Consider the following 21,075-nt stretch of genomic DNA (forward strand, 5'->3'; position numbering starts at 1 on the left):
AGACCAGACGGCAAATCTTGAAGAAAAATTAGAATAATGGAATTGAAGTGTAACCCAATGTGTTCTTTTTTTTGTTATTGATTCATTACTACTATACGTATACAGGTAGGAATTTAAATAGGGGGGGGGGGGGGTTGTCCTTTGTGCGTAGCTCGAACACAATGCAGGGGATTGGTCTAGCAGTGGGTGGATTTTTCCATTTATTTCTGTAGAGTATCAATTCTAGATGCTATATATAGTTAATCTATTGATTTAAAGTGCCGATTATCAGTAATGAAATATGTAAAGCCGGCAGGATTTAGCAAGGTATTCTTTTTCGTCAGAAGAATTCGTAATCGTCAATGGCAAAGAAAACACCCTGGTGACGCAACCGCTGCCATTCTTGGCCAATCCTCCAGCGTGGCAGTATTAGCGCGGGCCTAGCATATAGCGTAAATAAACTTCGGATCTCTGATTATTTACAACTTTGACGGATTTATTTTCGCTTCCCTCCCATATGTGACCACGGTGCGGCGTAGGGGAAATTCGTTCCATTAACTGAAGCAGCTGTCGAGCACGCGCAGTCGCACGCGGGCAGGACATTCGCTTACTTGTCCGAGTGTATTGCCATAACGAAACCAATATTTCAGTACAATTTCGAAGGAGAGCGCGAATTGGAACCCCGGCACCGGTGATGAAAAAAAAAAAAAAGCACCACGACTGTCTTTTTATCCCTTCTTTCCTGGTACATAGGTCAACACACTTGTCTTGAACACCGGAACGGCGTGCTCCGGACTGCACTGACGACGTTTGCCGATTACACCTGCATTGAAAGAGCCCAAGTTACAGCATGCATGGCCGCTTAGGATGAATGCTAAAGCGTGGGCTGTCTCAGACTACTTGTCATCGGTACACACGGCGCCGGAGAGTATACCGTTGCAGCGTTCGAGACAAGTATGTTGACCTCTGTACACCTGGCTTTTGGTTTTCTGCCTGGTTCACAAATGCCGCGCACTGCGCCCAGCACAAAACCCTTCGAGGAAAATCGTTGAACAGACATTGCGGACGGGACCGTTCTTTGTCGCTCTCGACTCAGATCTGAGGCCCACGCCAGTTCAGCAGAGTTTCACTTTGGGCCCAGATCGGCTCTTGATGCACAGCGAGTAGATGACAACGTCGGGGTTTTGTTTCAGCGAGCGTGTCAGGTGCGTCACGACTCTATTCACGTTCTGCATCAGGTGCTCGGGCAGCATGGCCACGTGACCGACGGCGACCACGAGCTCGTTGCGCTGCGTACATATAAAAAATGCACTGTCTTTACACTAAAGCAAGACACTAATTCACTTTAGACCAACAGATTATTCTTTGAGAAATCGAACTCTATTGCCGTCTGTTTCGTGGCGATAGGTTCAGTATAACAGAAAATCAAGGTCAAAGTGCCGTATTAACCCTTTCAGGTCACCTATGAAGAACTGTCTGTGAATGCGTCAGATCGATACAACGTTATTTCAAGGCACTCGATAGTCTATTGCAACAGAAATAATGTCCTAATACGTTAATACATGTGTTATAGCAATTAATCCTAATTAAATTGTAAGTAAATATCTATTCTACAGTCATTCATGCTCTGTTTTTGCATAAAAAGAATGAAATCTCAGGCTAGAAATATAGTGTAAATTAGTTTTCGGTTATGTTCATTTTGAGCAAAGAAGAATTATACTTTTGACGTGGCTTGCGGGAAGCGGCACGTCGAACGACTTGTCGAACATGGTGCTGCCTTCAGCAAATTGACCATATGCAAAAGTACACATCAACATGAAGTTAAATTGGGACAAATGTACAGGAGGGTCAATTCATCCAAAGCTCAATATATCTTGCTATTTCTAAGCCCCTAGTTGATACAATGTGTACATAGCGCCTCAAATGGTTAAACATTTTGTTTTGCGCCTTTACACCCATGAAGCACGTCATGGTGACGTCAAAGATGTTAGCGTATACCTTTTATTTGTTTCGTGTTCTGCCCCGTTGGCCAAAGGAAAATAATTTCGAAAGATCTTTTTTTACATTCTCTGGTCAATTTAACGGAATGCAATGAAATTCACTTAAACCGATAAAGATAAGATAAGGATAAAAAAACAGACACCGTCAGTACCTATGACTTCATGTTGAGCTGGCGCGAGAAATTCGAAGTGGCGTACGCAGCGGTCAGCTTTGTTTGTAGCCGTTTGCTCATTCTATGGCCTTTGAGGGGTGCTTAAGAGAGAGAGAGAGAGTGTGTGCGTGTGCGTGTGTGTGTGTGTGTGTGTGTGTGTGTGTGTGTGTGTGTGTGTGTGTGTGTGTGTGTGTGTGTGTGTGTGTGTGTGTGTGTGTGTGTGTGTGTTTGCGCGCGCGTGCGTGCGTGTGTGTGTGTAAACCGCTGCCCGCGAGTGTTCTAAATTGTAGATAAACTGATTTCGTCAGTGACCAGAACCTTTCCCGTCTTTCTCAACCTAAGCGGACGAGCTTTGTTAGCTCTCGAAGAGTCTTCTTGAAGAAGACTCTTTCGGCTATTCGTAACAGGCAAACAGCGCTATAAACACGACACACAAAGACGATGACCGGCGTCGCAAGTGTTGGCAATGGTGGTCGCAGCAACGCTATACATTTAACGAGTAGAAGGACTAATAGAAAATGTCGCGACAACGTGCCTTCCTGCGAATCCTGGCTGTGTTCTTGGCCTCCTCGATCCTGGTCATCACGTGTTGCTCGCCAGCGAGGCCGTAGGGGGGAGCCTTGTTCGCGCCCGCCAAGGCGTAGCCGAAGTAGGCGTTGAACTTGCTGAGGAGAGGCTTTGACACCAAGAACGCGTCGTACTTCTGAGCTGCAGAGGTGAGAGAAAAAAAAAAGCAGACGCGATACAATCGAACCCATGTGAATAGGAAAGAGCGCGATTTGCTCAGACGGGGACAAGTACTATCGTCCCCTTCCAGTGTTGCGGAGTTGGCATTCCGGAATTGCAATGACTCCGGAATCATTCCACATTTTCGCGACCCCGGAATGGAATGGGAATGGGAATGGAATGGGGACAACGCTTGGAAGGATGGAATGGGAATGGAATTAAGCGTCTTTTGCTCGGAATGGAATGGAAATTGAATTACGTCTTTTTTTCGAAAATAGAGCACGTTTTGGTCCTGCGCGGTGTTTTTTAAACTTCGAACATGAGTAATTCAGAGCGTCGAATTTAACAATAAAGCAGTATTTTTAAAATAGCTTGGCTGATTACAAGCACGGTACATTTATAAGCAACGTGCCTACTACAATTCTGTCCTTATATAGACTGTGTTGCCCCGAAGTTTGCCTCTATTCTTCGCGTAACCGCGCTTCTATGCCGTTGGTATCCCCCGTGCAGAACTACGGCGACACTGTCCCCTTCCCTTTTCTATTGCCCCCGTCTGAGCAAGTTGCGCGGTTTCCTTCACTATGCAGAACCAAGTAGCCCAAAGCTTGACTTTACTAAGTTACGAACCCGTGTCATGCGGCTAAGTACGCCGCTGAATACTGCAGGTCAATCCTACTTATATAGTGACATCTCGGCGTGTATGATGTCGTAGATCTATATGCTGTTGTAGATGAGGTAGTTACCCAACCCACAGTAACACTGACAAGTGCCCTCCCATAGCGCACTTGCGAGCCGCGCAGGTGAGAAATTTGTGGCTGAGCTTAAACCGGTGCAGGGCATCACATGGAATGAAGGAACGGCCCAGATGGCCAGACGAAATGACAGAGCGCTCTATCGAAAGGACAGAGCGCTCGCCCAATTATGAACACTTGTCGACTTCTGCCTGAGAAGATCAGAACTGCGAGGTACATGCCGCCAGAATATTTCACGTCGCCGTTTACATACACTAGAACAGGGGTCTCAAACACACGATCCGCCGACATCTCGCTAGCGGCCCACACATCACTGTTTTCGTCCGATATTTTTTTTTATCTTCTTAATCAGTATCTTCGTGAGCTACAAAGATGGGATGCGGTCACCAAGTGTTAAAACAAAAAAAAAAAAACAACACTATGAAAAAGAAAGTTAATAAGTCAATCTGTACATCAGTATCAATATGTTTTTCGAAACCTAACATCAAATCCCCTTCAGAAATAACCCGAATATGGGATATGGAACCAGCCTGCTCTCCGCCCCCCCCCCCTACTCCGACCTTCTCCACTGGCCCGGCCCTTCGGAGAGACTAAATGTCGTGACTGCGGCCCGCTAGCTTAGGTGAATTTGAGACCCCTGGACTAGGATATCAGTAGCAGTGGCGCAGCCGGGGGGGAGGAGGTCAACCCTCCCTCCCCCCGCATTTTTCGGTTTTGCATGTATAAACGCACGCACGAACATATACAAAGCAGAGTTGAACCTGCCTCCATCCCCCGAAAACAATTTCTGGCTACGCTAGTGATGTGCAGCGCTCTTTTAGAATCGGCCATAGTTTGCCGGGGCTGCGGGTACTGGCACAAAGAACGATAGCAGTGATGGCGATAACTATCGGCCTCTTCTTATCACACGTCTGCCGCCAGTGTTCGTTCTGCCATGGCTTTGTCGCCATCTTCTCCCGTCATCGATTTGGCAGCCCAGCCTTGGGCTGCGCTGACAGCTGAAGTCGAGATTGAAGTGCGCTTGCTGTGAATGGGGCTGCGACAGTAAAGCATACTCTGGGCCATGCACTCCTATGTCATGTCCCGCGGGTGAAGTGCTATAGCTATTGGCAGGAAATTAGGAGAAAGAGGCTTCGTTCCCTCGCTTTATCTAGCACTTTGAGCAGGACGTGATTAAGAGTGTAGCACTGGCGACACGTGCAACACTTCCTCGAACTATCGATAGCCTCATCACGAAAGGGTAAATCAGCTTCGCTCAAGCTGGCAAGGTCTTCCTTCTGAGAAAAAGAAAACAAGAAGCACAAGAAAAAGCTTAGAGGATGCTTGAGCTTCGCTTTCAAGAGTAGGACGCGATAGCGTAATCGGACCGTGTTCGTATCACCTTCCCAATCGCTAGCCCGGCTTCGCTTCCCAGTCGACACCTAAACCGTGTCGCAAGGAAAGCCAAAGTGTGGACGCCCTCTGGTTCCTATATCCATGCATGCAGCGCGACCGAAACACGGCCACACGGGGGGGGGGGGGGGGGGGGGGGTGATGTTGTTTAAAAGCGCACCCGTGGGCCCTTTGCGCCATCTCGCGGGTGACAGTCAAGCCGCTGAAGAACCTCCGAGATGTGCGTACTACCAACGCTAAATGGTGTATATAAATACTTAGCTTGCCGTCAGTATGCTGGAGGATGTATGCGTGGTTGCCGAGCGGCTAAACGCACCGCGCCACGGAGCGTGGGGTCACAAGTTTGAATCCCCAGTCCCACTTGAACAGAAGATTTTTTATTATTTCTTTATTTGCATTTACCTCGAATTTTTGCTTATGGACAACGCTGATTTCTCGCTTGCAACCAAAGACGCCGCCACTGGCACCAGAATTTCTGCGAAACGAGCTTTTTAACGTTGTCGCGTTAAAAAAACAATCAGGTTCCCTTGGTAACTTCCTACTGTCATGAATCATATCATCAGGGTGGCAGAAGGTAAACTTTTTTTTGTGTGTGTGTGATATCGTTACGGAGCATATTGCAGTGCTACGGTATGTTTTGTAACACCGTGAAAAAGAATTGTGCGTCGTTATTTCGTTGGCTTTTTTACTGTGTCACGATGTTCAAGTTTGACAGTGCGGACGGTTACGGGCATTAGTTTTGAACAGGTGTGCACACTCGGCCGTCTTGCAGGACAGAGGCCATCGCCGTGTGGAGTGTCCCTTCGTTTCCGCTTCCCGCGTTCGACTACGTCCGCGCTTCATCCAAGGCGGCACCTACATTGGTTGTAAGTAAACTGTGTTTCTGCCTATTGGCCGCGAGATCGACCTATAGGTGGCAGCACCGTCGCCGCGTTAGTGTGGAGGATGCACACAGCGGCGCTTCGTTGTGAGCGGTTTGAACCGACTGTCGGCGAATAAAATGCGTTGATTGCAGCTTACTGGTAATATATAAGCTCTTGATTGTTGAATCAATGCACGAAGATCATCCAACTTTACTATTACTAGTGAGAGAAGCGCAATCTGCCGATGAAAGGGATGGTCACCCTGGATGACAGTCTGCGCTTACGCACTATATGACGCCTTTTGTTGTTTTCTCTGTACGTGTTTACCTTGTGTTTTGTGTACTACGCACTGCAGTAGCACGACTGAACTACGTAAGTGTTTACTTCTTGTTCATTTGTATAACAGCCCATATTCCTGTGCAATGAGTTCAATTGCACTGTTCACGCGAATACACATATATACGCAGGTAAGAGTTCAGCACACAGCTTTCATCGACTGATTACGTGCACGACAGTGATGGAACGAAGGTCCGGTTAATTTATGGAACAAGTGTCCTTTTTTTTTTCAAACTAATAATGGCCGCTGCCTCCATCAATTATAACAACTCCGCAAAAATGCTCAAGATAATGTAAAAAAAAAAAGATGAGGTTTTGCGTGAAATTATACGACATAAATGTAAGGCACGCCGTCGGTATTAATTTTTAACATCTGGGTCCTTCAAAGCTTGCCTAAATCTAAGCACACGGGTGGTTTTGCATAAATTTCGCCCCAAGTTAAAATTGCACGCGGCAACTCCGCTTTATCACTGCCGTGTCATTCCGTTGTCTGTTTTTTCCTTTTTTTAGGTTTTTAGGGACAGTTTGAGTACCGAAGTCTCAGACTTGACTTGATAGAAATATTTCGCTGTAGCGGGACCACGACCGTGCAATAAAAGGACATCTTAAGCAAAACTAAAGCTCATCATGAACTGGAGTGCCGCAGTTATACACCTAACAACAACGCGAAAGTGCATGAGCCTCGTTTTTGTTTACCAACGAGTCGCTGAAACGCTGCATTCACACACTATTTAATGTTTATCATGTTTGGGACTATGCCAAGCGCACTTTAGGGTGTGCTTGAACCAGAAAGCGGCACCAACACTGAGATGATTCTGGCGAACGAAGGGTACGACACCAATACACAGCCCTCTCGAGAGTCGCACTCACTGATCTTATTACAATGCGCGTGCAGCCCAGCAAGCTCATTTGCTTCTGTACACCATGTTAGGTAAACGTACGAGCAGTTAAACTTGCGCTAACATAACAGAACAAACCGCCCTTTGAGACCGTGCAGGACGTAGTACGCGCACATGCAAACACGACGTGGCTAGCAGACGACGCAGGGAGCAATCCACACTAGGCGCGCTTCAGCCAGTAGCCGCCAGGCGGCGACTCCGCTCGATCTCGCGGCCAATAAGGTTGCCGTTGGGTATATTTGAAAAAGGAGCTAAATGCCAACCGAACAGTATCCATAACTATCTATGCCACTTAATTCTGGCGCCAGAATCGTAGCCGAAAGGAACAAAGGCGATATTATGATTAATTTGTATTAATTGACAATAAGTAATGTGATTTTTAATAAGCAGTGACATAAATAAGAGTGAAATATATTTCCCTCTTGCTTGACACTCGAGCTACAGGTAAGTTGCAAACAAAGGAGTAAATTATAAGTTCAGCGCGCCTGCATGCAATTCTTCAAGTACTGATACCGTTCATACCAGAGCCATATTGGGCCAACAACTCAGCAGAAACCACTGGCATTGTTTAAAGCGGCAAATTTAAAGCTTCACCGTTAAATTTGCTGCTGAAATCTGCAATAGTGACATCACGGATGTCAAAGTGTTATTGTTTTTTTCGTATTTTGGCCACATCGGCTCAAGCAAGTTTCCTGAAAATTGGTATGTTAAGTACCTGGCTCTCTCGGAAGACAATGCACTTCATTTCATACCGATTAGGGAAGGCGTAGGCACTAGTACACATCTATGACGTCACGGCGCCTGGTACGGGAACTTCGAGGTGGCGTCGCCCACCCGCATTTTCTTTTCGCGTGTTTTCTCGCTTACCAAGCGTCTTCTCGCAGCAAGCGTGGTCTTTTTGGTATCGTGAAAGAGTAATTTTACTACTACGAGAAAAGTCGTTTTCCTGTTCAGTGTACCTTTAATAACGGAGAGCAGGATTGTGTCCTGTACCAGGATGGACGTACCGATAACTCTGGCCACTGCGGGGATCTTGCTGATTTCCTTTATTGCCGGCAAGTCCAAGAAGTCCAAGTGGTTGGCCAAGGCTTCTTGGATGTGTCGCTCGTCACCGACGACGCAGGCCCGAAAACGCGGATTCGGGCTGTGGTTGAGCCTGGGGAATAAAGAAAAAGAAAACTCTAAATCCAAAAACGTTTGATGTAGCGCTAAGTCTGCTCTAATCCAGCGTTAATTCTGCGGTTAATGTGGCGCTAATGTCGTACTTGTGTAGGTCTCGGTGTAGTTCTAAATCCAGCGCCTAATGCAGCTTCTACACAACCGTGAAACCCGAGGAATTGCGTAGCATGGGCAACCCAGCGCTTCCCTTGGCGATCGCGCGCTTACCGAGGCGGTGGCGCCCTCTCTTGCACGGCGCGGGTCTCATTCCGATGTTTGAGAAGCGTTTTTCGCGATTTTAGGTAAATTATTGCGATTGAATCTTGGTTATTTGTGTAGTTTATTTTATTTTAGACCATGTTAATTTATTTCGCACTGGTTTTGAGCATTGTTTGCCTTGTTTTAGGCCTGTATTGACCACTGCGTGACCATGCGACACGAGAGAGGGGATGGACGACACGCCGAGGCCCTAAAGTGCTACGCACTTAAAAATTGGAGGTGACCCTAGTTCTTCACTTAGGTGTCTGGCAGTGCCACACGCATATCGGCGTATGTATACCTTGGTCTATTCGTTGCGTTAACTTTTGTGTTTCGTCGCACTGCCGAAGCGGATCTCAGAGGCCACGTAGAAAGAGGCGCGTGGTTGAGATCAGCTCCACCAGGTGCCGCAACGATCCCAGCTGCTCGCAAGAACACCGTCTGCTCTTTCGATGAACTCATTCAATTAATTTTCATTAATTATCCTGACAGGTAATGTGCCCTCAAGTAACCTTACGCTCCGATATCGTGTGTATCTATTATAACTGCTAACTTGAACCAGAATCGTGGGTTTCATACCAGTTTTTTTTTTTTACAAGACGTTGTCTGAATGTTCGGAAAACCGGAAGTGCTTGGAAGAAAAACAAGAGCACCACTCGGTGTTCATGCCACTAAAATTGGAACTGTAGCATTACAGACACCTGCAGTATAGTAGCGCACATGTATTACTTTATTACCTTGCCATATGAACAGAATAGCCAACAGCGAGCCAACATATGTCAGTGGTGTCATTATGCGTGTGAATACAGGTCAGCTTCGCACAAGCTACGCACTTTTTTTCGAAAGGAATTATTGCACAGAGCTCGACGCGCTTGTCTAGAACACTGGAACGGCGCATTCCGGACAGCACATTCGGCTACTACGAATAACGCGTGGTTTGAGGTAGCCCAAATTTACGCATGCGCTGCCAGCAATGATGCACGATAAAATGTGGGCCGTCTCAAACCAGTAGTAGGTCGCCAGTGCAGTCCGGAACACGCCGCTTGAGCGGCGTTCTAGACAAGCATGTTGAGCTCTGTACATGGCGATAGTTTTGTATGATAGTTCTTATGTCCTACCTTAGATCACTAAACGTTTTGTGCCATCTTTAGTTCTTAAAGTGTATTCAGAGCTAAAGATGGGGTAAATAATGCTCAATGTCCTGCTTTCTTGGAAGGTTCGGGGTTCGAGCCCCTCTGTACTTCCGGGGATGAAAGTTCGATCCATACCCTAGATGTCTGCAGATCGAGTTACTATATGATGGCACATCCAGGGTTCGGTACGCTACATTCTTGGGAGGTTATAGGTTCAAGTCCAAGATAACTGGTAAGTCGTGGGTTCTTGTCGTTATTTACTTTGCATGCATACTACTACGGTATGCTTCCCATGTATTTCGCATAGAGTCCTGTGTTCCTGCTATAAGAAAAGCGCTTTACCTTAGCCACACAAATGACGACCAAGTTGTGAATTTGCCGCACGCAGCCGTCATGGATGTGTTGACTCGGAAAGGTTTAGCTATATATCCGAACGAAAGATTATGAAAGAGTGACTTTGAAAATTGTGTTACGATTGACAGTGCTGTGCCACGGTCTCCCGATAAAAAAAAGAAAGAGATGTGCTGCCTGTTGTGTGCCCAGCAAACAGCGGGAGCTGCCTAGTTGAACTTATTGCCGCTGTGGCGCCACAAGACGGGTCGTACCAAGGTTGGTTTAACGCACGAGCGTCGTTGCGTTGCGTTTTTTTTTTCTTTTTGAGAAGCCTCGAATTCTTGGCAAATATTATTTGGGATCAATATCATCAACACTCCTCTGGATGCACTATTTTCTTCGGAAACAACGATATCTTATTTTAACATAAGAACATTTAACGCTATTCTGTGTCACCCGAAATTCGTGGTACCGACGTTGACATCCTTTATTGTCGTTCGAAGAACCATACCTTCTTTTTTTTGTGTGTGGCTGTGCACTTTACAACAAGCTGAACTGCTGGTAACTTGCAAAGAATGAATGTGTTCAGGATAAAAGGTGACCTTAAAGGGGTGGTGCCATCAAATTTCGAGGCTATAACAAGCCTGTTGTGGGTTTCCTCTGTATGCAAGGACATTCCACACGAAGGGTCGGACACAGCAAACGTTTAGAATATATTTTAATTCACTTCCAAAGTGTACCTAAATGCTCATTCTCCCGATCGAAACCCATCGCTAGCGCGCCAACACTGACGTAGATCTGTAGGATGGGCAACGAAAGTTGTAGTGACGTCACACCAAATCTGCTGTAGTAACGTGAGTGACCTCCGGACCTCCGCCACTTCCGCAACGTACGTACCGGCTGTAGTGAACTAGAATACATTCTAGTTCACTATAGTACCGGCAAAGCATCGGTTGCTACATCACTCGCCGAGTTTCGATCGCTTCCTGGTCATGTGCGTCACAGCCTTGTGTGGTCACGTGACCACGCCTCCTACACTTTTACGTCACTGCCCAACCTCGGTGCCCAGAAACCGAAACCGAAAGTTGTCCAAATAAAAAAGCGATATTAAATTATTTAGCGAGAATACATGAATTTTGGTGCGTGCATCATGCTTCCTGGAGCTATAGGAAACGCTTACAGCAAAGAACGCGCAAGCCACAAATTTGGTGGCACCACCCCTTTAAAGGGCCCCTCACCAGGCCACATAGCAAATTTTAGTTAGACGCCGGAAGTTGTTGTGGGCCGAAAGAAGAGCAGTATGCCGCAAGAATTTTTCAAATCGGTTCATTACAAGCTGAGAAAAGCAATAATTTGTAGCGGCGCGAAACCATGATGCGAGGAGGCGAGTTTCAAACCCTTGCCACTCGCCCCGTGTAGCCTTCGCAAGCCAAATCCCTTCCCTGCCCTCTTCAATTGACACATACGCATGAACACGTCATGCGCATGCATGCTCACGTGCGCATGACGTGCCCGAGCCTGCCCGAGTACGCGAGCGGCGTTGCACGGCCGCTCCCTTTTTTTTTTATGTAGCGGCCGTGGGCGTTGTGCCAGCGTTCTCTGTAGTGTATTGCCTGAAGTGGAGAAAGGGAAGTAGCAGCACAGAAACACGTGCACCCTTCATCCGTCGCGGTGACAAGTGACATCACGGCTAGCCCAGGAGTGCAACCGCCGCACTCCGACAATCCTCCAAAAATACAGCCAAATGTTCAAAAATACGTGAAATAAACTTTGCATATCGGAACAGTCGTGTCTTCCGAGTAGAATTTCGAAGTTTTCGTCATTTTTGCCGATTTTTGTCCCAGTGTCCCTTTAATGCATTACCAAGTGTGCAACAGATTGCAGATCGGAAGTAGCTTCAGTTCAGGCACGGAATGACCGGAAGTAGAAAGTGAACTGAAGGCCCAAGAGGAAACAGGACCGAAGTGAACTCAAAGGGAGAAGTGTGCAATCGGAAATCACGTGACAGGCCGGTAGTGCAAAAGTGCAGTTAGAATTAAAGAGCCTCTCTTTCTCTGTCCGTGGGAGGGTCAGCGATCGCCGTGGTCGGAGCTGACAACTTGTAGTTAAGTCTGTTTATTCCAACATGGTCGCTCATTTACTCGTTCATTTACACGTTCAATTACACGTACAGACGCCGACTCCTTCAGTTCAGCCGCATTGCGCACGGCTCACCTTGCCGGAACGTTGTTTGCTTGCCACGCCGTTATAGCCACTGCAGTCCACATTCACACACTGCACCGCATACCGTTCTCTTCGTCCCCCTCCCGCGCTCCCATTTTTCCTACTCTCTCCTGCCCGCAACTCTCCGCCACCTGGCATCGTTTCGGTACACTTGAGTTGAATTAAAAGACGTGTCCTTAGTTGTAGCCGAGTATACTACAACGATTGAACCCAAATAGAGAAGTGTGCAGGCGGAAATCACGTGACAGGCCGGAAGGGCAGAACAGGGTTGACCCTGCATTCACATGACGGAAGTTGAGGCTGACATCGAGAGTGAGCGGTAGATGCGACGTTTATACGCACCATTGTCTTCATACAATCGTAATACAGCGATTTAGTTGTTTTCGCATGTTCTCTCCTGGCAGTACGTGATGGGCGAGGCTTACCTGACGCTGCCGGTCAAGAGCTTGTACTGCTGCTTCTCGCACTTCTTGAACTTCACGATCAGCTCGATGGGCTCCAGGCGCCTCGAAGGTCTTTGCACCGCACAGCTGACCACCGAAGCCATGCAGTTGAAAAGCGCCTCCTGGCTTAAAAGGAACCGGCTGCAATGGAAGCAAAGAACAGTACACCTTCACTGCCACGTACGTATCCCGTTGCAAGATGAATATCGTTGCAAGTTTCAAATGATATGACACGCTAGCGCTTTCCTCCTTTCTCGAAACAGTTTGTTCTTTCGCAAAATGACGTAGAGTCTGCGCCACACGCCACGGTAGTCTAGTGCTTGTGATGCTGGACTGCTGACCCGAAGGCCGCAAGATCAAATCCCGACCACGGCCGCATTTCGATGGAGGCGAAAATGTTTGAGGACCGTGTACTTAAATTAGGGTGCGCGTTAATGAACTCCAGGCGGTCGAAATTTCCGGAGCCCTCCACTACGGCGCCTCTCATATCTTGGTGTTTGGACGCAAAACCCCAACAGTTATTAGTATGCAGTCGGCATCAAAACATTGTAGACCACTAGGTATGAGGAAACTGCGAATTTATCGGAAATTTGGTACTGTATTCGGTTGAACTGCAGAGTCGGGCACGTAGGCACGGTTGCCCCCCTCAAAATTCGTCCAGCCTTCTATATTCCTGGGCAACGTTTTTTTCCGTTTTGCCATGGAAAGACTTTCTAACAATTAGGCCTTGCCCCAACCCCCCCCCCCCCCCTCCACGGAAAGAAATCCTGGCTACGTGCCTGTGCAGAGTACATGCTGTTAGCGCGTTTTCAAACATACCGGAAATCTGAATTCAAGGCTGGTTGTCGAAGCAGCGGGAATGGGTATTACGTGCCATATAAGTGCACTGTATGGTGTCATTAATTATACAACCGGCGGAATTTCTTTGTTGTTTTTCGCGATAATTTGAATGAGGCTTATTTTCCTTTCCTAGCGGCCAGGTAGGTGTTTTCAAATATGACCGCGGCACGAGAAAATTGACTTCCTCGTATCTGATGTTTTCATGGAAAGCTTTTTCTTGTTTCTCGTGGCCCATAAAAGTTTGACGCTGGCTGTATGTGTTAGATGTATTCGATGCCGCCTTCAGCTGCTATGGGCACAGATGAGCACGCCTTTACAGTACTTCAAGGAAACAAAGTAAAAAAGCGCACATAATAAAAAGAGAACCTTAAAAGAGTCCGCATTATACATTTTGAAGCAGTTTTGATTGTATTTGTCCATATTACATGTAATTTAGGCGCACTGATGGTGCAGTTTTATCAAGAGTGCAAATTTGTTTATTGTTTTTCGCAATATTTTCTATGAGGTATATTTCTTTCGGGTGGCCAGGCAAGTGTTTTCAGATACGACGGACAAGAGACAATTAACGTATCTTATATTTTCATGGAACGCTATGACACACAGTTCTTGATAAATCAACGAAACTAGCTTAAGAACTACACACTTCTATGGCGTTTTGCAAACCGTATATGCTTTTTTCCCCTCGAAATTTTAAAGATGCCAGAAAAATGTTGAAAATAAGTTTTCTGTGACCGTATAGTAAGGGTTATTTTGGTTGGAGCAATTGAATTACCGTAGAAAGACTGATAATACGGGCACACCAGCTTCATGCTTTGCCACCTTCCCACTCTGTTACCTCTCTGTTATAGTAATATGACGGGTTTTCAGGCACGTGGTTTACACCTGGATAGTGCTCTTACGATTCCATTATTAAGGATGTATTCCCGTAACTGTGCTTGAAAAGGACCATCGACTAATATAAGCAATGAAAGATACCGTAGTGAATGGACTCTCAATTAGTTTGGACCACCTGTAGTTATTTAACGAGTACTCAAACACTGGCAGATCAGCGGCATCTTGCACTCCGCCACGGAACAATAGAAAATGCCTGGAAGGGCTCTTTCATTCAACTCAGCTACCAATTGTACCAAAGTCTTGCTCAGTAAGTATATACAACACAAAAAAGCAGCAGCTAATAGAAATCTGCGGTAGTAAGATAAAGTTAACTGACCTCATGTTTCGCGCTCCCCGATTGTTTTTGGTTGTTGTTGGCGCAACCGATGATGATGAGACTTCTAACAATTTTGCCACCTACCAACTGTTCGATCCCCGACTACGCCAACTTGTATTTTCGTCCACTTTAATTTCATCACATCTGTACCCTAATTACTACAATACACTTAAAATACTACACATAACGTACCCTATACCTTCTTCGGTGTCATTGTCTTTAGGTTTTCATTAAGGTTGTTTCTACACACTGAAGGGCATTTTTTATGGATTTCAAAAAATACCCCTAAAGGCCTTCATTGAGGGTATTACATAGGGGAGGGGTGAATATAGGCATGATGTGCGATTAGTACAATAAGTGACAACTAATAGGAAATCAGTAACTTGTACACTAAGCGATTAGCAATACGTTGTCAGGTAGACTATTAAAGGTAATTGAAAATGACGAAATTGCGTAACAAAAGAGCAAGAAAAAATATAAATAAAATGTGTTACAATGTGTGTACATAAAAAAAAAGAACTCTCAAAATAACAATGTGCTAGTTATTACGGATTTTATTACTACTTGTTATTTGTTGACCAAGAATCGGGTAGATGTAGATTTCAGAAGTCAGTTATCACTCAAGTGATCTGTGTTTACTATAAAGCGTACATAAGCTAGATGAATGGCACGAGTTAACGCAACACTCATTGCTGCGTAAAGAAATAAGCTAAGGAAAAACGAAAAGTTCTTTCAGGGAGATGTTTTAAACTTCGCCATGCATTTTTGAGACTGTACCCGAAAATGAGTACTCTGAAAAGACTCTATAATTGATCTGATAAAAGCCAGCGAAGGCTACAGAGGGTGATTTGTAATATGATGCATTAAAAAAAGAAGAAAATTGCACCAGTTTGAAGAGGCACGATCTATTATTGCAACCACAAATTCTACTGCCGCACGCTTCGTGGCCGATCCCCCGTAGTGGGTTGAGCCATTCCCCTAGGACCCAACCAACAACCAGTGTAATTAGAAATATAGGAGTAACAAGTCAGGGCTTTATCATGGAGGCCAGCAAAAAAAAAAATGAAAGAGGAGCATGCTGGGAATTCCATGAGCATCGAGCACGAGGAGGGGCGGCGTCAGAAAAGGTTGGCAAGGTCTATAAGACCTTGTCAACGAAGGCTCCCTGGGAGCCGCCATATAAGCCTCTCTGGGCTGTTGTTAAAGGGACACTAAAGGCAAATATTAAGTCAACGTTGATTGTTGAAATAGCGGTCCAGAAACCTACTTTTATGGCAAGGAAGTGCTTATATTGAAATAAAATCGCGTTTTAGTGGTCCGCATCGCGTTAGCGCACTTCAAATCACCCGCCTGAAATCCGACTTTCATAAGTCACTGCTGCCGTGCCCAACGTTGCCCGCCTTTACTGCGTGGCCGCCGACGCTAGTAGCAGCAGAGCAAAAGTAGTGCGACCCACAGCAGCAACAACGGCCATCGAAGCTTGCCGCAATCGCCGCAATGGATGTGGACGGAGAACTCGACAACGAGACATTGGCTCGCGACGCTGGGCTCCAATTCAGCGACTTGAGCCCCGATGAATGCGGTATGCTGCTGAGGGCTCGTAGTGCCGACGTCGTTGCATGCGGCATTTTATCGAACTTTCTGTCAGAGCGACTTTCACGAGCGCGCAAAACACACGCGGCAGTACGCGATCCCGAAACTACCACTGAGACGCGACCGCGTGAGCGAAGCAGGGCGCCGGGCGAAGCGCAGTTCGGCGAAAAGAACCTTTGAACCACGCGCGCCGTTCCCCATGGCAACGCCACAGAGGTTCTTTTTTTCATGAATCAAACCGAAACGAACAAACAGCATTTCATTACGTCTTTTGATGCACGGAAGGTTCTTTTTTTATTGCTGCTAGTTTGATTACTAGTGATTTATTGTAGGCAGACTCTCATACGTCATCGGGATCACTTCGAAAATGTGCCACTCGTGGCGCTCATCATGTGATACATTTAGCTTAATTTCTAGTTAAGTAGGGCACTGCTGTTGATAATATTGCCGTTTTAGAAGTTGTCATGCATTGAGCTTTCACTATGACATAAATTGTTATTTGCCTTTAGTGTCCCTTTAACATGCTTGACCCTCCAAAAATGCACTGCCGAGGCTGTGACGTCAGCTTTTGTACTCCCGAAAGGAGGGGAGCCTTCTCTCCGTTAAAAAGGTGTACCTTTTTAACAGGGTGTCGGAACGAAATGTTTTTCGTTTCGGTTTTAGTTTCGTTCCACCGCAAAAAATTGTTCCGTTTCTGTTCCGGAACGAAAAAAAAAATGTTCCGTAACGGTTCGTAACGGTCTTTTTATGCAAAAATTTGAAGTTAGGTAATCATAAAAACAACTGGATTTGTGATGTAGTTAAGCCCTTGTGTTGTCGTCACCTTCCTTTGTCCTTGTTTGCGCGGGCGTTAAGTGATCGGTGGTAGTTACTTGCCCTCTTCTTAGGAAAGTGGGACAAGGGTAATACACGTTCTTCAGAGGAGCGGAAGTAACTGTGCCACGAATTCCTACCAACTTGCACAAAGCAGTATTAATTTCAAAGTCATAGTGTTTATTTTCTCCAAAGCAAATACGATTTTTTTTAGTGGGCCCAATGCTTTTTGTCAAAGGAGTGAGCACGATCTCAGAAGCAGCGCACTTCATTGAGTGTACTCTCTGATGTCCGAGACCGCTGTTCTGATAAAAGGATCGCCAGGCCTGCACGGAACACGCAGCACAGTCACGGCGAAAGCTGGAAGAGCGGACATTGTAGAGCCCGTTGTAGAGTCTCTTGGGGCAACTAATACAATTACACATGCAAGCTACCCACTGCGCCATAAATCATCGTAATTTTTCTGAAGTAGCGAAGTTCACACTATGCAATTTTTCGTCATTTTTCGGAGAATCGTGGTACCCGCTACGCATCTGTAAGGCATGTGCACTTTGTGCTGTGGCTGATGATGATGAAGAATTATGGCTGAGCACTTTGCAGTGGGTGGGAAGCAGTGTTGCGGAACCGGAGCATCCATTCCATTTCGGGGAATTAGGACTTGCCGCAACTGCATTCCTTTCAATTCTTCAGAATGAAAAAACTTAGCCCATTCCCACTCCGGGAATGGCCGGGCAGTTCAATTCCATTCCTGTAATTCCTCAAAGTAGCAAAGGCATCTTGATAGTTTTATCGAATTAAGAATGAATGCCCCATAAAGCTGATGCCATCACATGCATTATGAACTGCAAAATTATGCAAAACACGTTACCAAGGTCGAGGGACAGTAGCTTGGTGATATAACTCGTGCAGTACAACCACCCTACTAATTCCCATAGGGGCAGTTCTTCCACTATCTGTAGTATTTGCATGATGGGCATCTTTGAACGAATGGTGATGTTTTAATAATGTTTAAACTTGAATGTGTTAATGCTAAAATGACGACATAGCGTATTTTTATGCTGACAAAAGTAGTATTCAAGAAGACTAAGAAGTTTTGCCACACGCCTGGAGCGGTCGTGAATATGAAGAAAACTAAGATTTGGTTAATGGGGAACAAAACCCTCTAGATCTGCTGGTATTAGTTGGAACAGTTCGCCTCTCGGGCACATTGTGCCTTTGCACTAAATACGGAACACTGGGTTGCACTGACGCTTGTCAAGCGCACCTCGCAAGCATAGATGGGGGGAGGAGAACTTTCTGTGTTTGCCTGTTGGCAGGTATGCATGCAGTGTCTTCCTTGTCGCAAAGGTTATTTATGTGTGTCTGGTACTAAACTGCTCGTGAGATAAAGATCAGGCTGCGCATAGTGCCACTTTCGTGTGGGGGTATCAATGTGAACCAACGTGCAGGGGTAGTTTGATTCTCCCGTCAGTATCTGCTTGGATAATGCATTTGTTTGTACACTAACTTATGCCTCGGCTTGTAGTAGGCACGTTGCTTATAAATGTACCGTGCTCGTAATCAGCCAAGCCATTTTAAAAATACTGCTTTATTGTTAAATTCGAGGCTCTGACTTACTACTGTTTGATGTTTGAAAAACAGCACGTAGACAAAAACGTGCTCTATTTTCGGAAAAAGACATAATTCCATTCCCATTCCATTGCGTGCAAAAGGCGCTTAATTCCATTCCCATTCCATTCCTCCAAGTGTTGTCCCCATTCCATTCTCATTCCATTTCGGGGTCGCGAAAATGTGGAATAATTTCGAAGTCATTTCAATTCTGAAGTGGCAACTCCGCAAAACTGGTGGGAAGCATTGAACCACACACTTGGCGCTATTAGCATTGTGTGATGACTGGTTGTTATTTTACTCTTCTGCCATTCTATATTACATATGTTAACACGATTCCTTGTCCGACATGACGCCTCTATAGAGTATTTTTGCGAATGAGTTACAAGCACCAGCGTTGAACTGTGGCGGAATACTCGACTGCCACGCAGAGTGCACGGGTTCCAATCCTATCCGATCCTAGAAATTTGTTTCTCATTCAATGTTTTCTTATTTCACGCGATACTGGTCACAGACTCCAGCAGCGGCAGACAACTATTGCGCCAAAATCAGCTGTTGTGATCTCATAACAGCTTTCGCTGCAACAAATTTCAGCGCCGACAAAGACCTCTCCACTTTGGCCTGCGTGACAGGCACGCAAGAGTCCACTTGCGTTAATATAAACATCTCTGGTCGCCACTGTTTTCGTTTTTCGCGCAATTTCAACGTATCTTTGCTTTGGAATTCCTGCCTGAGTGACGCGCTAATACTGCACTACCCTGAGATATGATGACATTGAACGAGCTCAGTTGTTCCGGACTGCGAAGTTTTCTCGTGAACCGAAAAACGATTGAAAAAATTTCGGTTTCACTCCGGAACGAAATAATATATAAAGTTTCGGTTACGTTTTCGTTCCGGTCAAAAATATCGTTTTTTTCGTTTTTCGTTTTCGGTTTTCGTTCCGTTCCGACACTCTGCTTTTTAACGGAGAGAAGGCTCCCCTCCTTTCTGGGCTGTTGCACGGGAGTACAAAAGCTGACGTCACAGCTTCGGCAGTGCATTTTTGGGGGGTCACGCATGTTAACAACAGCCCAGAGAGGCCCTTATGGCGGCTCCCAGGGAGCCTTCGCTAGAGTAAAGTCCCTCTATTTTTCAAAAGTAGCGAAAGGTCTTGATCCAGCCGCCGCGCCCTGCGATAGGCCGGTGTGCGCCACGTGATCTTTTCGCCTTCGCGCCCCGCCCAAAGGATCCAGCGGCGGCAGCGCTGTGCCGGCGATGGGTACGGATCACTGTGTTTTCTAGCGTGGATTGTGGCGATTTTAGCAAGTAGAGAGTACTTCACGCGCCTCTGTCGCATTGTTGTTGCAAACTAGAAGCGTTTATGTACCTGAAGTTGAGTGGACGCAGGAATTCCGCGTTTTAATTTAATGTTTGTAGCGTGACGTGCTAGTATGTCGGGTCTCTATGCCTTCGGTTGCCTCCCCGCGCGGAGGACAGAAAAAAGTTTTTCTTTTTTTTTTTCGTTCCTCGCGGGGACAAAAATATAAGCTGAAGGAAGGCCTAACAAAATCAGTCGCAAGAAATTTGCGCCCACAGAAAACACCCGGAAATGCGAAGTAAGTTATTTTGTAATGGTTATAATTTCAAGCAGCCTTTTGCCTGGCAGTCGTGCTTTTGTTCGTGCATATGCATGATCATTATCTCAGCAACGCTATTATTGCTTCGGCATTCTTTGTGCCGTAGATTTGTGCGCAGCAGTCAATGGAGAGTCACGCCCCGTGTCTCTAACATTAAATTGCTCGGAACCCAATAAAGCTGCCTTTGTTTTTCTCACCGAGGTGGCTTCAACACTACAAGTTCACAGGGAAATGAGCATTTGGGATTAGTTTTTGCCACACCTTGCCGTGTTTTGCCGCACTGTTGTGTGCGAGATCGATTAAGACTTCTTTGTTGAAGCATTCCGCGTGATGTTTCCCCTAGAGGACCAGAATGCTATTGACATGTTCGAATAAATAATATGCAAGACGCTGGGAGGAAAAGACTGAACCATATATGCCATATATGTCATATATTTTAGGGCCTGTACGTGTATACATACCCCAAATTTATTTGAAATACATTGGGTAACATTGCAACGTACCTTTATATCTGCGGGACACGGAGGCAGCGGGGGTAGTAAAAGGGGGACGGCTTTGGATAATGCGCGTTGTTAAAAACAGTTAAACATTAAAATGGGCGAGGCACTTAGTGGGCATGCTATATTCCTACATCTTGAAAGGTACTCAAGTTGCTGATATTCCTAAAATGCAGTGCAACTGAATTTGAGGAATATCAGCCCTTCCCTAAGGAGGAATGCATGAGGAATATCCCCTCTTCTCCTAAGTA

At 46.0% G+C, this 21,075-nt stretch overlaps 1 protein-coding gene across 1 annotated transcript in view; it reads right to left on the reverse strand.

Moving 5' to 3' along the window:
• Positions 1-1,094: 1,094 nt before the first annotated feature.
• Positions 1,095-21,075, reverse strand: part of LOC119374991 (60S ribosomal protein L10a-2-like) — a 28,112-nt gene continuing 8,131 nt past the window's right edge. The window contains exons 3-6 of the mRNA XM_037645188.2: positions 12,630-12,788; positions 8,107-8,255; positions 2,667-2,839; positions 1,095-1,268 (exon numbers count right to left, since the gene is read on the reverse strand). Of these exons, the coding sequence (XP_037501116.2) occupies positions 1,095-1,268; positions 2,667-2,839; positions 8,107-8,255; positions 12,630-12,788 (655 nt within the window). The remainder of the gene's footprint in view (positions 1,269-2,666; positions 2,840-8,106; positions 8,256-12,629; positions 12,789-21,075) is intronic.

Source organism: Rhipicephalus sanguineus, chromosome 11 (genome assembly GCF_013339695.2).
Source record: "Rhipicephalus sanguineus isolate Rsan-2018 chromosome 11, BIME_Rsan_1.4, whole genome shotgun sequence".
In the NCBI taxonomy this organism is placed as follows: domain Eukaryota; kingdom Metazoa; phylum Arthropoda; class Arachnida; order Ixodida; family Ixodidae; genus Rhipicephalus; species Rhipicephalus sanguineus.